This window comes from Metopolophium dirhodum, chromosome 7, assembly GCF_019925205.1.
Source record: "Metopolophium dirhodum isolate CAU chromosome 7, ASM1992520v1, whole genome shotgun sequence".
Lineage (NCBI taxonomy): Eukaryota > Metazoa > Arthropoda > Insecta > Hemiptera > Aphididae > Metopolophium > Metopolophium dirhodum.
In genome coordinates this window covers 7,901,627-7,919,741 of record NC_083566.1, presented here as the reverse complement: position 1 = coordinate 7,919,741, position 18,115 = coordinate 7,901,627, and the positions used below count along the sequence as shown (strand labels likewise).

The 18,115-nt window shown below is 32.3% G+C and overlaps 1 protein-coding gene across 1 annotated transcript; it reads left to right on the top strand.

Annotated features, from left to right (window-relative positions):
- The first annotated feature begins 15,187 nt into the window (after positions 1 to 15,187).
- LOC132949541 (uncharacterized) lies at positions 15,188 to 16,636 on the top strand. Its single transcript, XM_061020483.1, has one exon. It carries the CDS (start codon positions 15,253 to 15,255, stop codon positions 16,336 to 16,338), a length of 1,086 nt encoding a protein of 361 aa, XP_060876466.1. The 5' UTR covers positions 15,188 to 15,252; the 3' UTR covers positions 16,339 to 16,636.
- The last annotated feature ends 1,479 nt before the right edge of the window (positions 16,637 to 18,115 follow it).

The window sequence follows — 18,115 nt, the reverse complement described above, 5'->3', positions numbered from 1 at the left end:
ATATAGTAATAATAATATTAAAAGCCATGTAATTAGTTTCACGTCCGTCGACTGTACATTCGTCGGAGGATTTATATGGATTTAAACCGAAACTCTATTTGCCGCGTGTATACCGTATTATAAACATATATTATATTATATACCTATACTATATGGCGCGCGTTCGATCAGTTCGCGGCGGCAATAATAATTCACACGGCAATATCCATCTGGTTATAATTACGATTTGTGCCCAGGATACCAATAATTCAAAGGGGGAAAAAAAAAAATCGCACACCGTCTTCTATATTATATTATTATCATCCTATCCGCCTATGTGTCTGCGCGCGTTCGAGCACGCGTACCCATCACTACATATCCGAGTGCCTGTAAATACATATAAATTATGTGGGTTTATATATATAGGTACCTATACGTATATTGTACATTTATATCTACACGAAATACACGCGGATCACACAAAAGAAGAGTGGTATGGGTTAAATTTTTAAATGTTGTAAATAACTATTATATACATCGGACACAAAAAACGATATAATTTATATATATATATATTTGCGCGCGCGTGTGTGTGTGTGTGTGTGAGTGTGTGTGTGTGTGTGTGTGGATACTTTGTAATTATACAACCGTTTTTGAGTATTGTGCGCCGTTTTGTTCTACCGTTTTCAGACGGTATTTTCGTCTAACCGGCAATTATTACTATCGGAGACCTCTGCAGTGTTCGTATTGTTATTGTTATAATTACAGACGACGCGTATAGAGGCGAAAAACTAATGTTTTTTTTTTTTTTTTATTATTATTAAGGATCAGACGACGAGAATATATATATATATATATAAGTATTTTTTTCTGGACGATAAAAACGCCCTGAATTGTTATTATAAAATATTGTAAATATTATGTGCCGCACCGGTCCGTGTGGTGCAATGTGAATAAACTGCGCACCGCGTACAATGTTGCTGAATTCTGAAAACCGTTTGTAACAGATATAGTGTAAATGTTCACCGGGTTGTTTCCTACAATTTAATAAACTATAAGGATTAAAAAAATTTATATATGGTATAGGTACCAGAGTGATTGACCAAGCATGATCATCCTCACTTTTTCCTTTAATAATTCATTTTTATCGTATTCTGATTTTTTTGAAATTTTCAAATATACTTGACCATCCAATAGTATTTTATATTATTGTAAAACAATATTTAAGGACTATTATCCTTAATGTAAACATTTTAATAACTGAAAAACTACTCTTTCGAATTTTACATTAGATAGGTACATCGAAATCTTCAAACAAATTATCCATTAAATAATTAATAATTAATAGTATAAAATGGGGTATACTTATTAAAAAAAAAAAAACAGAAGTTTGTATAACCTCAAGACACTCAACCAGTAGTAAGTAAGTACTACAACAAATCTCAAGAATTTTAAAATATGGGTTTTACGTGTATTTGAAAATTCCAAAAATCAGAATTTGAATAAATTCATTATTGAATTAAAAATGGAGGTGAACATGCTTGGTGAATCACCCTGTATAAAATATATACGTATAAACAGCACCGATCGTTATACGGACCGGATTATTAAAAACAAAAAAGGGACTTTTCAACAAATAATTAGTTGTAGGTATTGAATTAACGATTTTGTTATTCTTCTACTATACTCAATTATAGTAAATACTCGCATTTATATTTTATGTGTTCTAAACTAATTATAGGTATCTGGTATACGGTATACCCTCCATGCGATATATTATATTAACTATTATTATTGATCTATAACTTTATTGATATCTATGGTTACATAATAATATGTTATAATATACAACATAATATATTTTAATATTCATTATTCACACGTCATGTTTTTATTTAAAGGTTTTGTTATTCAAAGTACCTATAGGACAATAATCGTTTTTAAATTTCCCTTGTATTTTATTTAACGTGTTTGAAAGATTTGTTCATCCGGAAATTCGATGTAATATTGTTTTATTTTGTACTAGATATAGTGATATAATATAATTTTATCTAGTAATGGATAGAAAGAATCAAATTTTCAAACACGGATAGAATTCTATTAAATATTTAATATTTAAAATTTAAAATGTATTCATATTCTTTAGTATCTTTGTTTATAATATCTCAGTTCTGTAATAGTGAATATTTATATTTAAATTCAGTTCTTTCTTTGATGTTTGTCTCAGATCTCAGTGGCACATTTTTATACAAATTTAATGTTTTTTTTTATTAATAATTGTACGTAACAATATATTAAATATTAAAATATCACTTGTTTTCATCTAAATAATATTATTTATGAAATTATAGGTAGTTAAGTATTGAGTAGTCTTTTCGTGTTTATTATTCATTTATACCAAGAATTATATTAACATAATTTTATTAACTCGTTTAAATGCATAGGTATACGAGTGCATGTCGAATACTACTGCTAATAATAATAATATTCTGCTCACTTTATGTAGGTTCATAACGTCCGGTTATGATATTCATTCTTAACTAATGTTTTTATATGATGTAAATATAAAATAACATATGTAAATCATTTAAATATTGGTATTTAAAATGCACAAAACTTATATAAATACTGATAATTTAACTTCTGTGCAAGAATACATATACCTATACTTGAAGATTTCGTATAAAATTACATTACTAACGCCTGTGCATGTATAGTATTATGCATATGAGTTCAGAGTTCTATTAGGTAAATAGTTTCAAGATTTATCGTATGATTATTTCTGAATATTAGAGAATACACATGAAAACATCATAAAATAAACATAATATCATGTATATTATTAGATCTCCATATCATATTTTGTAATGATGTTATTTTTATTATTTTTTTTTGTAGTTAATATTTCAGGTTGATACACTAAAAGTATATGATCCATACATATTTTTCATCAACAGTACAATCCAATCAACATTTTTTTTTTATCATAAAACTGTTTTGTGATGGAAGAAAGAACCCTGAATATTATGCTATGTACACTGCATCTGCATAGGTGGCATTTTGGCGGAGGGGTAACGAAGTGGCAGTTGCCCCCTCCAGAAAAAATATTGAGAGGGCAAACTTATCATTTTAAATGGGTCAGTAAATTGTGATTAATTTTTGCCTCCAACAATTATTAGAGCCAAGTTCCACTAATGAACTGTTGTCATTTTTTAAAGGTAGGTATAAACCATCGTTTATGGTCTCTCCTATACCTACAAAGTTACAACACATTTTCACATGACAACTTTATTCGACCTTTGCGTATTAATAGGTACTTATCTATATTATAACAGGATCGCTTACTGTTTTATTCACTTGTGTATCATATGCTTTGAAGTTTGAACAATGATCTTTAAAATACCTAATATAATGTATACTTCTGTTGATATATTGATAGTATAGTTAAAAAATGCAATTGATTGCGATCAGTGGTGTGCACAGAAGTTTCCAATTGTGAGTGGTGGAGGGATAAACCAACCCCACAACTACGCCACTGACTGCAATACACGCATGCAGATAAAGTTGTCAACCGTCTAGTGCGAATAATTAAGTGTTCCTAGTTGTGACCACAGTGATAACTGATTACCTATATAATTGCCTCTGTAGTGTTCGACGTTTTTTCGATAAAAATAACTGGTAACTGTGTGGTGTCCTCCTTATATGTAATTTATCACGCTGCAGGATTTTATTTTTTTGAATTGAGTTCAAGTAAACCGGGAAAAAAACTATATATTTTAATAATTTCTCATTTTATATGTAAACAGTAATCACTAATAATTTTCAAAAAAAAAAAATAATACAAAAATAATATAAATTAGAAAAAAGTTATCGACGGAGACAAACACGGTGTACCTCTAATACTTAACACTTTGTATATTAATATAATATTATACGCACTGGTTCGCGTATAATATCGCTTGTACGAAATTCCGCGCGTCTATCATCACGTGCGCAGGTCACCACCACTCACAACCAGAATCATCCTAACATAATTGCATGTACCCATATTACCATTTGTAATATTATATTATATTACGTAGGTATACCTCTATACCATGCATGATCTCGACCACACTGATTATAATATAGATTGACGTCACGAACCGTCCGCCATTTTCTATGTATTCCGTTCTATTGTATTGCACTACCATTTATATGTACCTAAACGACGGTGGTTTTACACACTGATGCAGTGTATATAATAATAATAATAACATAACATAGGTAGGTATAATGACAGCGTTTTTGAATAATATTATAATTTTTTTTTTCCCCCGTCGTCGCGCCAACACAATGGCGGCGGCGGATCGAGCGTGTCCAAATGCGACGTGTCATTGTTTCGGCGGCGTGAGGGGGCTGAACGGAAGAGGGACATGAAAACGGAGGTGATCGTTTCGAGTGTGTTATTTGTCGGCTTTTTAATACTGACGTGCAGGCCATATTGTGTGCACACCGTGTCTCCCCTACCCCCCTCTCACGATCATCAGCCCCGCGTGACCCTTGGCGTCACAGCAACACTGTGTCCTCAACGAAAATCACGGACGCCGATTATGTTTTATGTATCATACAGGCGTATTATATAGGCATATTATTCAGCTGGTATAAGTTATACCGATATAGGTGTGTGTGTGTGTGTATGTGACGACGTGTTAACACTGAGCATTTATTTATTTTATTTTTTTGTAAATCGTAAACTACAGTATGGGTTATTATTTTGGGTAAATATTATATGCGTTATAGTTTATGCATGAAAACGGTTGAATACTACAACAATGTCCGTAAGTACCTATACGTATTGTATTGTAAGAATTTATAACAATATAATATATTATACATAGAACCGTTTGTGGATACTATGTATAGTATTATTATACACGGGTTGACGGGCATGTGCGCGCACAGTTCGTGGTTACGTACATCACTTAGGGCCCGTTTAAACTATATGATTGTAAAAGGGCCTTTAACGCGTAACGCACTCTTTGAGAGTATAACGTTATGTACGATATCGCGTCTATTTTATAAATTATAATAATATACGTTACACGACTATGCGTCTGTGCTGTACAGTGTACAAACAGCATCGTCCGAGTGCATCTGTGTAAACTGTATAAGCCCAATGGCTTAGTAGTGATACCTTTAGTGATCGAGATGATCGCACTTAATATCGTCCAAATTTTAACGGATTAAAAATTTAACGCGTGTTACTATAATATTATCAAAGTAGGTATATTGCCCATTGGTGCTATTAGTGGTGGTTGTGGTTATTTTTAATTGAATGATTTCGACACAATATTTGTATAGGTATTAAACTCTTCTCGTGAGTAAATACTAGATAGTATTAAAGTACTGTATATTATAATAGGTAGGTAGGTAACATTATAAAGGTATTTGTATTGATTATAATGAAGGTTATCCGTCCAGCAGAACCAATTTAGTGCAGTTGTTGTAATATTGCTTATTTGCTTTAATATTGACGTTTTAATTTTAATTAAACTTATTAGATGTTATAGAATAACTGCATACGAATTGCTCGGGCTCGTGGCAACAATTCCTTCTGAATTGCGTCCCGGCTTTTTTTTTTTTGGGGGGGGGGGGGGGGGGAGAGGGATATACTTATAATAGTTTCGTTCCGAATTTCTTTTATGTACACACAATTTGCGTCCCAAAAATATTATAAAAATTAAACAATATTTCCTATTCCATTTTTACACAGACTATTAGGAATGTCTATATAAATGTCTATGTGTATATAAATATGTCTATATACTCTATATACATAATTAGGTACTACTACAGGTATAGATTAAAAATATTATTTTGAGCGTTATATTATTATTATGCATGCGTTTTATAATTTTATAGTTGTTATGAATAAAAAAATTTAATTTTAAAGTGAGTTATAACAAGGGCATGCATTTTTATATGATACATACATTTTATTGAATACAGATTTTTTAGTTCTGACTAAAACTAAGCACGTTTCATTACACCCTGCTGATAAAACAAAACATATTAATTTTTACTATACTTTATTCAGGATAAGAATGCCCGAATTCGTGCATGAATACTAATTACTGACGAGCCTCCAGCATTTAACTTTATTCCATGGCAATGGTGTGAACTATGAACAAATACTGTATTATATGGTATTCGATAACCTTACCTAAAATAACTGCCAGTGGCTCAGTTATCAGTATTCATCCACGAACTTGGAAATTCTTATCCCAAATATAGAGTATAGAGGTGGGTCGAAGTTTACGCTGCTTACGAATTGCGTCCCGTATAAAAAGGTATAATACTAATTGCGTCCCAGGTTTTACTTGAGCATGTCTGAATTGCGTCCCCGTTACCTGTGATATCTTAAAAGGCGAAATTATTGGTTATTATAGATTATGTATATATTTAATAAAAACGATTACGTTAGAACTTTGATAAATTGCTAGTGAGTTACGTTCTGTAGACAAACACAATTATTGTTGCAGTGCAGTGAAAACGGTTCACTTATTCACACGTGTTTATTTTTACTAAAAACCAAGTTTTTAACTTTGAATAACTATGGCGAGTGATATTAAAACTATGTTTAGCGAAAAACAACGAGATTTATTTGTAATTGGTGTGTATTAATTTCGCTTCCACAAGTACTTGAAAAATAATTTAGAACGGTGGTGTTGTTGTAAAAAAACTTGTACAGCTTATATTCATTTAAACTCCGATAATAAAGTAGTCAAAAAAGTTATTGATCGTAGTCATGATGAAGAAAACGAAATATTGAACCGTAGTAGTAACTATTACTACAGACAGTCCTAAGTCTGTATAAAAATGGGAAGGGAAATATTGTTTAGTTTTTATAATATACGAGACTCAATTGGTACCTATAAAAGTTAAAAAATATTCGGGACGCAATAAGTATGACCCCCAAAAACCCCGGGACGCAATTTGGAAGGAATTTTTGCCGCAGGACGCAATTCGCATGCAGCCGAAGTTTAACTGTTCGAAGATCGAAAAATCAAAACAAAAAATAGGTTTTCGGATCCAGTTTGAGAGCCGTACCTATTTTTAAAAAACCTAACCAAACCGAACTCGAACTAAAAGTTTGAAATTCTATATTTAGAAGTTTTGTTTGAGTACCTATTGGGTACAAGACCATATTTTTGAGTTTGTTCCATTTCTAATTTTTTAATATTGTCGCATATTTTGAAGTAAATTTATACTTACCCTGATATATTTTGATAAATAAGCACATGTATTATTAAATATTTCGCATTGTTTGCATTTATAGACATATATTATTGACAGTAATCATTATTCCGTGGGAAATAAGTTCAATCAGTCGTAAATCGTAATAGAAAACGACAAAACGTCGAAGTGAAGATGATAAGATAGATAACGATTTTTGATATCCCCATATCGGTATACAATCTTGTTCTCTAGTGAGTTAGACCTGTAGCTGTTGTTCGCGTTCGTTCGTTTGTTTTTCTCTCCAGTCATCCATACATTCTGTACATTTATATATATATATATAACAATTACAATTTTAAAAAGTGAGCAAAGCAGGTAACCACTTATCTGTACAGTTGGAGTCAAGTGTATCTGATCATTGAGTGGGTCTATGTAATGAGTGTGTTAAATTTGAACCCAATGGCAATTCATTTAAATAATACAATTGCATACAAAAAACGGGCGGAAACGATCTATCAACCTATATTATTACTACGTATATTTCATATTTTCATCTTATATTTATATTAGAGTTATTAATTATTTTATCATTATATTAGTAATATGACATACATAGATTAAAATTAATATAAGTATTTTGAAAATGCCATTGCAAGTTTTAATAAATATTTATGAATTACGACAAATTAACCAAAATCATTATTCTTGATTTATATATCTATATTAGTCAAAATTTGGAGTTTAAATTGGCTATAAACAATTTTTGACACTATGATTTATGGGTTTTATTAATACTATACTGAGTGAAAGTAACTTCAAATTAATTTTTCAAGCCTTATAGCTATACTAATCGAACAATTTTAGTATTAAAGTATTAAAAAAATATTAACGTTTGACAATTTATATATAGATTCATACTAGCTAGACTACTATCCAGTATTAAAAAAAATATTTGGCTGATGATAACCTCTTATGCATTTAAATTTTAGTAATTTTATATTTATATTAGGATTTCAGATTTTAATTGGACCTATATCCTTTTTTCAACATATTTTGAATTGGAGATATTTTTACCGTTTACCAAAGAATAGGTACATATTTGGCTATTTGTGTAATTTAGATATATGTATTATGACGTATAGTAAGTACCGTACCTATATATCAGTTATATCCAGTTCCAGTAATATCATATTATATTATATTATGGTTTCTTTAATAGGCCTAATGGTCCACTTGTAGTGAATTCTGGTGAAGATAAGTTCACGTGATGCATTATCTCATATTTTATTTGGATCCGTGAGTAACTGCCGATTAACAGAAACAATAAACTTGCAGCATCGATTACCTAAGTCGGAGGAGGTGTAAGCCCACATGTCATAAGTTTGCGAAAACCCATTTTGTGCAACTTGCAGTGGGCTATTGCAATATTGCCCAATGCAACACGATATAGGTAAAATAGTGTTGTAACATAATATTCGCTATATTTATAAGTACCATCAGCGCAAAGTATATAATATGACGATAAATTTACGCCAAAAAATATATAGCACCTGTAGAAATATAATCCTTTTATCTTCAGCATTCAGAGGATACCCTACAATTACAGCGCATTTATTAAAAACACCTATATATTAATTATAAACAATGTACGCTGCACACGCGCGCTTATAATAATAATACACGTGCAGAAGGTCCACGGCGATGTTCAAAATATGATATTATAATAATATTATCGCCCCGTTATGATGTCGCGTGTGACGTAAACGGTCATCTACATATTGTAGAGCTGCGCAGGTTCCCATGCGCACTCGTGCGATATAATATAATATATGTAAATGTCAAAATAGGAAAATTATAGAAAAATTAAAATAAATAATAATAACAAAATAAAAAATAAAAACGAGTAGGCGCGGCCGCGATTTTATTAATAACACACTTGACCGCAGTTTCCCACCTCCTCCTCCTCCTCTTACACGGCTCCTCCTTCGTCGGTTTTTTTTCCTCTCTCCGCGTAGGTATAGCAGCTCCGAACTATCTTCCGTAACGACGTTTTCGCCCCCTCGAGTTGTTTTTCCCCGCTCGGTGGCGTATATATTATATAGGTATACCATATATATATATATATAGGTACGCGCATACAAACACGCACACATCGCGCCTTATAATTACGCGGTTACCCATCATTTGTGTGTGTGTGTGTGTGTGTGTGCACGTAATATTTATGTATATAGTATATACATAAGTATATACGAACGCGTATACCGAGAGCGGTTATATACCGAGCGTATACGCGCGCTCGCGGTATCCATATAGTTCTCACGCCCAGGCGCCTACGTCGTAGTAAATAATAATAATATATACATATATAATATACTAATACAACAATAATAATAGTGATATACTCGTGTACGCCGAACACACGAAGTTCTCACACGCACCACCTACGCCGCCCTCGCCCCGCAACACGTCGTCGGTATTCGTCTCGCGTTTTTTACAAATTTTTTTTTTTTTATCCATTTTAGTTTTTTCTCAATCCATCATCATAACATTATATTAATATTACTTTACCCCGCTCGTCCGTGTGATATTTTGTGCGCGCCCGTTATAATACGAATCTACCGCGGTCGTGCATATAGTATATATTATAATATATTATTGTATGTTGTACAGTATAAGACTTCCGCATAACGATCTTCCATTTTGCCGAATATTTTTTAGAATCAAACATAACCAAATTTATTTTTATTATTGTATTTAACAAGTTTCTCTATAGTACAATTTTTTTTTGCCTTTAAGTTGCCTTCGTGATATGGATTGTTATATAGCTCGTTAAACAAATTATAGAGTGTTATAAACTCAAATATGTTAGTCTACGTTTAGAATATTTAATCTGGTCATCTATAGAGCCTATTCAAACCATAATAAACGTGCTAATAATCGATGACACGTCATGATACGACGATTATGGTAGACGTTTAGCAATGTTCTTAATCAACGAAAAAAAAATCTGAAGCTGTATGGTTCTCGATGTTATTGACATTTTTTAATTTGTTTTATATCTGTTATTAAATGACAATTAACCTACTCTGTATATTGATTACGGTGGTAAAAAAACACCACTACGTACGCCACTGGCTACAACATTATAATATCAATAAGATACTACAACTGTACTGGACGTTTCATATGTATGTCATTTGAAGGCGATGTTAATGACCACCAATAATTAATTTTAGTGCGCCATGTCTGCCTTTTATTCAGCTATAGATAATAGTTAAATAGCCTAAATTACCACAATTATAAAAAACAGTTCAAAATAATATACATATATTCATTAATATCATTAAATTACCTGCTGTACGTTTATCATAACATTCATAACGATTTATTATTATTCATGCTGCACAACGAGCAATATAAATTTTCGAGTATAATTCGTTTGGCTAAACATTTCAATTTATTGTCGTTACAGCTTCTTTTGTTTACAAATAGTCCGTGATGGACGCGAAAAAAGTAATAATTAGTATCAATAATGATAAGAAATGTTTAAATACCCAGTATAATATTAATTAGAATTCTTAAACAAGAAATAACTTTCATTGACAATTTAAGTCTATAATACATGCCCAAAAGTTTTTTAAATTATTAGTAGAGAAGACAATTCCAAGTAATTTTTTATCATTTAATTTATCATAATTATGTTTTATAATTTGTGTACATATTTACTTAGGGTAATATTGTACTTAAATATCCTATAGCCCCAATGACGTTGAACGTTTTTCGAAAAGGGGAGGTTCGGGACGGGTGCACAGCGGTCGGCAATCGTATCGGTTCGGTTAAACACAGCATCGATAATGCAACAACGTTTACCGATTTTTTTTTTTTTTTAATATTTACCGTTCAACCGGTGTTTTTTGTTTTTCGCCGAAAAGTAACGCACACCGTAATATTATAACAAATATAATTATAACAACGGCCAGTGAATATAACTGCAGCTTATATACCTACGAAGGTATAATAATAATATATTAGATAATAATTATGTTTTTATCGTCTCACGTAATAATAATAATTGCAGGCTACTTGCCCAGCGTTCCGCGAAATTTATAATTAAAAAAATGAAAACGAAATGGAACTAAAAAAGAAGGCTTGTTGCCGCCGTGACCTTTATATTATTATTATACCAATGAACCTAACCATACAACAGTGATAAACAATTTGGTCAAAATCACGGCTTATTAATTGTATATACATATATATATATATATATATAAGTCGGGTTAACGCACACGTTTGTAAATTGTAACGCCTCCCGTTTTCTTTTTTTTTTCTGTAAGATTTATTGATATTTTTATTATTATTCGAGTGGGTGCATAGGGCTGTACCTAAACGGCTGTACGAAGCCACGACCACCAACGTAATATTATTATGATTTCCGTTTGTAAGATGTTTCTCCTCGAATTGACGCCGGGTATGCATCCAAATGTACAAGAATGCCGTTTGCTACATCGTGAGCTGCAGCGTTGAGCAGTATCTAGATAAAAACTGCTATAATATTAGCTTCATCTCATCTTAAAAATTTAGAAAACGCGTAGAAAGAGTATTAAGTAAAAGGAGCTTATCCTGACGTCTCAAGCTTTGCGCTTTACAATTTATTTAAATGGCGATCAATACGCTAATAAAAATTAATTTGACGAATGTAACTTTTTTTAGAACTTAGGTGTTGACGACATACCTGTTGAAGGCTTTTTTTAGTACAAATTTTAATTTCAATTTGATTACTTGTTTGAATTGTTTTCTCCGCCAGTTTTACAGCCGTTTAGTGACTGCCGTCGCCATCACCGTCTTTCGACTTAACCGTTCTCTGCCTAACTGGACAATCATCGTCCCTGATATCCGTTACCTTCATCGTGTGCCAACGTCATTTTAGTTATTAATTATTCCCCGCTACTCTTTGCAGTGCACCAATTTGTTTATTTATAGTTCATTTTCTTCTGAATAGTAGACCGCTAATGTAGGCAAATAAAAATGTCGAGTTCTCTATTTTATCCATATTTTACCATAATAGTCGTACAGTCCACGATATAATCGAAAAACGAACAGTCACATTTATTAGAACATAGGTGTTGGTAACTTACCTGTTGAAGGCTTTTTTAATACATATTTTACAAATATTACAAATTATAGTTTTAACTAAGAAAGGGATTGAAAAGAGTTTTTAAAACGACATTTCTGTTACTTGGATTATTAGGTAGATGAAGCTTATTTTGACACTTTCAACTGTGCTCAACTATTTATTAAAATAGCGCTCTATACTCTGAAAAAAAAATTCGGAAAATGTTACTTTTTACTAATAGAGACACGCTGGTGTTGTAAGCTGTGACGTAGGTCATACGTACGACTAAATTAAAAAATATCTATTATAAATTGTAATATAAATAATATTTATTATTCCAGACATCAAGGGAGATTGGTAACAAAAAATGTAATATATTATATTGAATTTTTTTTTTCGTTTATTGAATTCAAAGTCGTCGCACTGTAAATGCTCTATAACCTTGATCGCTGTGTTGCTGGTTATTATAATATGTATTACATAAGTTTTAACAGATCACACGGGTTAATCATGCAATATGCTCGATGGTCGACGAGCTACAACTTACAACTTGCAATGCGTGTGTTTGCTTTATATCGCGTATAATATACCTATAAATATTGTTCTCTATAGCAAAATGGGCAAATTTAAGTTACATTCTGGTTTTTATCCAGTGTAAAAATGTTATATGTAAGCTATACCCCATTTGTTATCCGTGTCGCCACGGGATAAAATTATTAATAAATTAACAATATAATAATCTTTTGCATGTTGTAAATCATTGTATACAAATATACAATATAAATTAAAGTACTACCTATATAAAACAGAAACCCGGGGGCGCCTCCTATGGCGATTTTTCGTACTTCTATAGAGGAGAATGGAGGGAAAACGGATCTCTTTTGTGGCGCTCCTTTGGCGATTTTTAAGACGGCTAATGAAAAAATTCGATGGCCGGTCTCCCAGGCCTCTGCTTTGTAATATTATGTATCAGAAAAAAAAGGTATATTTACGAAGAACTTAGAGATTACAAATTTGAAGATGTATAGAAAATATTATCAGAAAAAAAAGGTATATTTACGAAGAACTTTGTAGGTATTTATATTTAAAGATAAAAACTTATATATTTTATTGATTAGTTTATTTATTAATCTATTAATATAAATAATTTAGTTTATGTATGAAGATATCAATCTTTACCTCCTTTGAGGACTTCCTGCGTCCTCGCTCGGTCCTTATTCGCGTTCCCCGCTAAATGTACAGGCCGCGCGCCTCGGCGGAGATAACGTGAAAACCGAGTGCCGCCGTCGCGCGTGTTCATCGATAATTTTTTTAAAAAGTCGAGTCTTACCACTTTACGTCGCATAGGTAGGTATTACTATATACAGGCATAAATACATGCGTCGAAAAGTTCGATTTTTTTATTGATTTTTTATGATTCAATAAACTGCGTTATCATTATATTATATTTGACTGCCTTTTGTCCTTTTGCCTACTCGGTCACGCCGTGGCTTCCTTATATTTGGTATTTATATATTTGATTTGGCATAAATATACACGCTTTAGCCACTGTATCGGTCTGTAGGTAAGTACATGTATATATTATTATAATAAATAAACGTATAAATATTAATTATATGTAATAATATCCTAGCTCGAGTCGAGTCGACTATACTCTAGGTATGTTTAATCATGAGCATAAAATCAAATTAATAACTAACCTACATGTATACTATATGACTTAATGAGGATCTATTTATTTATTGTTTATTAATATATATTATATAGTAGGTAACTGTAGCAGTATTTGTATGCTACATTAAATTATTAATTACCAAAATAAGAAAGTGGCTATTTGATTACCTCAACCAGTTAACTCACCTGACAACTGTAATATTATATTGATATGTATGTATTGATTAGTTTGTATACCATAGGTACGTATATACAATATGTTTTTTTGGTTTGTGTAGTATATCGTTTGCGTTGTGTGTAGTTATATACTACGGCGAACGTCATTCGAGGTGACTGACCTGCTAGACACCCAAAAAATTCGTTGGCTAAATGATTTGCATGGACGCCCTAAATTTTTTAAATTTTTTTTTACGTAATTTATTACTTATTTTTGCTTTTTTGGTGACAGTAATGAACGCTGTCCGCGATCCGACGCAGTCGGATTGCCTACCCGGATAACTAAGGTGACTGACCTGCTAGACACCAAAAAAATCGCGGTGGCTATATGATTTTTTTATGGAATTTCGAATTTCCGGCGGCATAACCCTGGCTACCACGTCGAACCATTAATTTTTTATGAGCGTTTGAATTTAACATTTTTACGATATTTGATATTTAGCTGTAACAATTGATAAATTCCCCCCATTAATCGATTTTTGATATTTTGATATAATTCAAAAATGTATAGCTGTGACACTTGCAATTTGCACCAAATTATCACTTTTTATAAATTTTTCTTTTCATAGCTAATATAGAAATGTTAATAGCGGATTTCCCACAAGTTTTTTTACATATAACAAAAAAGTGTAACGCTATTTATAGCCATGGTGTGGTTTTAAGAAATTCAGTATTTTTAAAAAACCATTCATTATTAATATTATTTATCTTCCTATATGCGCCTATATCCAATATTACCAATTTAGTACTTGAACAGTATAACATATGAATACGATTTTAATAAATAATAATATTATTGAAAATAAATAAAAAGAACCTAGATACATTCTCGATTTAAAAAATCTATAAAAAATATGGTTGCCATGGGTGTACCTAAGTGTTTGAAATATAAATAATTTGTTTCTGTGCGTCACAGTATATTCAGTACCTAATCAGCATAAGTACTATTATTTGTTACAACGAACTTTACGGATCATTTATAATACATTATAAAAGTCTAAACGTAGTTTTCGTTTAATATATTAACTAAACCGTATCAGATCAATATGTCAAATATTGTAGCACCGGAAACTTCGCCCAAATCCATGATCCAGTCCGTTACCGACAATTATTTCGAGGCTTTCGACGTGCTCCAGCAAAATCGAGCGAAAACGTTGGAATCTCGAGATATCAAGAGTCCACAGGCGCACTGCAGGCGATATAAATCGACGCCTAATGTGGCTCTGCAGAAGAACTCCGCAAGTGCAGATGAACCCGAGACCGAGTGGCCGTTTACAACCGGAATTATGCGACGATATAAATCGATGCCTAATATGGCTCTGCAACGATCTAACTCCGAAGACGATGTACCCGATATCGAGTTACCTTCCATCACATCCATGGTGGAGTTGCAAGTTTCGACAGATTTATCGTCCACCGAGTTGTCAGTAACGGCACCTGCCACTGCAGAAGTTGACGAGATCGAGGCGCCGTCCAACATCTCGTCATCTTTGCCACATGTTTGGCCGATCGAAGCCGACGTGCTACAGTCAAGTCTGATGTATAACACGGCAGCAGTGCAGTTTGATGGTGCCGAGTTTGAAAACTGTTCGACGAAACCATCGGTCCATCAGGCAAATGGTATCCGGGATATGGTGGTAACTCGCGGCGGCTGCAGTGACGCAGTCACGAACCCGACGGTAACCGCGGTATTTCCCAGACACGATGTACTCGATATCGAGTTACCTTCCGTTGCATCCATGGTGGAGTTGCAAGTTTCGACAGATTTATCGTCCACCGAGTTGTCAGTAACGGCACCTGCCACTGCAGAAGTTGACGAGATCGAGGCGCCGTCCAACATCTCGTCATCTTTGCCACGTGTTCGGCCGATCGAAGCCGACGTGCTGCAGTCTAGTCCGGCGTACAACACGGCAGCGCTGCAGTTTGACGGTGACGAGTCTATAAATTGTTCGGCGAAACCATCGGTCCACCAGGCAAATGGTAACCGGGATATGGTGGTAACCCGCGGCGGCTGCAGTGATGCAGTCACGAACCCGACGGTAACCGCGGTAATTCCCAAACGCCGCTCTCTGTGTAGCCGGACGAAGAGATTCGTCCGGCGAATGCTTTGTTGCGGCGCTGTATCGGCATAGACTGCAATGTATGTGCGTGTTTGTGCCGAGTTTGCCCCGCATTTTTGTGTCCCCGGTTGAACTTGTTCGCCGGAAAATCAGTTAAAATCCTTTTACTTCCGCCATTGTACGCGCGTTCATTCTGAGTTCGCTCCGACGTTTGAACGTTTCCCCAAGTCACACGCACTATACTGACTTTAGTTACCATTGAAATTGCACCGTTTGAGTCATAGATCTTCTGTGGAAATGGTCGGTAAATACTGCTGCCTTCCGCTCCTATGTTTAAGAAAATAAATAATTATACCGATCGAAAATAAATTATGGCTATTATACTGCTGTAAAATATGTAATGTAAAATGTAAAATGTATAATGTATAATATGTATAATATGTATAATATGTATAATGTATAATGTTTAATGTACAATGTATAATCGGATAACCTATATTATGTAAGTTTACACAAATAATAAACGTTTTTGTTTTATTATTTATTTGGTATTTATTTGATATTATTATTAATAAACGCGTCAACACGCTGGTGTAAACTTAACTAGTGGATATGTTGTCTAGGTATATTGTACAGGTACCCACTTTTTTTTTTTAAATTTATAAAAAAAATTGGATGGATTTAAAAAAGACTAACATTAAAATGGCGATGTGAAATCAGTTAAATTTACAATAATTTCGAGCAGACCAACTCCGTGTAACGTACTGATTAAGTATCTAAACTTTCTATAATAAAACGCATCGCATCGTGTAGGTATTTTTTTTTTATAAGACCGTGGTTTTGGCCAAAATTAATATTTCTGTAATATAACTGATTAGGAAATTTACTCTTGTTTTAAATAACAATTTCGAGCTCAGTTTACAATTAGATATATTTTCCACCAACAATAAGAAACGGGGCGCAGTTTACGGGCACATTTTATATTAAAAATAAAACTTATTTTTAAAAAAATATTATTATCGCATTACGCATTACGCTTGTCTTGTCACGATTCAATAATAAAAATACGTAAGGGCTGAATTTATACAGGATATTGCGTAAAAACTAAAGAATAAAATTATTAGTGTACCTATGTAATATGTTTTCATTTAATTTCTGGACATAAATAAACTGAAATAAAATATTAAAAATAACTCAACGCTGGGATGTGATATTTTTATCAAAAAACTTAAATTTAAAATTAGCACTATTATAAGTTTATTTCAGCTCGTAAACCCGGATTGGATAAGGTTTTTTATTACTCTGTAATTTTATTGGCCGTCAAACTCTACGTATTATTGCCTAAGTATAATAAAACACTCGTAAATGGACGGACAACTAAAATATCAATGAAAACGTATTTTTATATATATTATTGATGAATTAAAATAAGAGTTATAAATCACTATCGTATATATTAACCACTTTATAATATATTTAGTTGAATTATTATTGCTTATTGGTGCACTAAATATTTTATTTGGGTAAATTTAATATCTATAATCTATATATTATTTTGGAATCAATCATAGGTACTAATAATTGTAAATAAGTATATTATAGCATATTATATAATATACTATATATCCTTAATAGTCTATAACATCAAATTTTATATGCATCAACGCATCCCGAATAAAATTGTCAATGTGATACATATATAATATAAAGTTATCATTTATATTTTCAGAATTTATTTTAAATGTTTTCATTACTTTTTTCATACAGTTTTATGTAAATTTAATGAGCTAATAAAATGAGCTTATCTTAAACACTGACAAAAAATAACAAAACATTTAAGATCCGTTAT

Excerpts from the sequence above, each read along its gene's own strand:
- LOC132949541 (XM_061020483.1), top strand. The coding sequence starts at position 15,253 with ATGTCAAATATTGTAGCACCGGAAACTTCGCCCAAATCCATGATCCAG.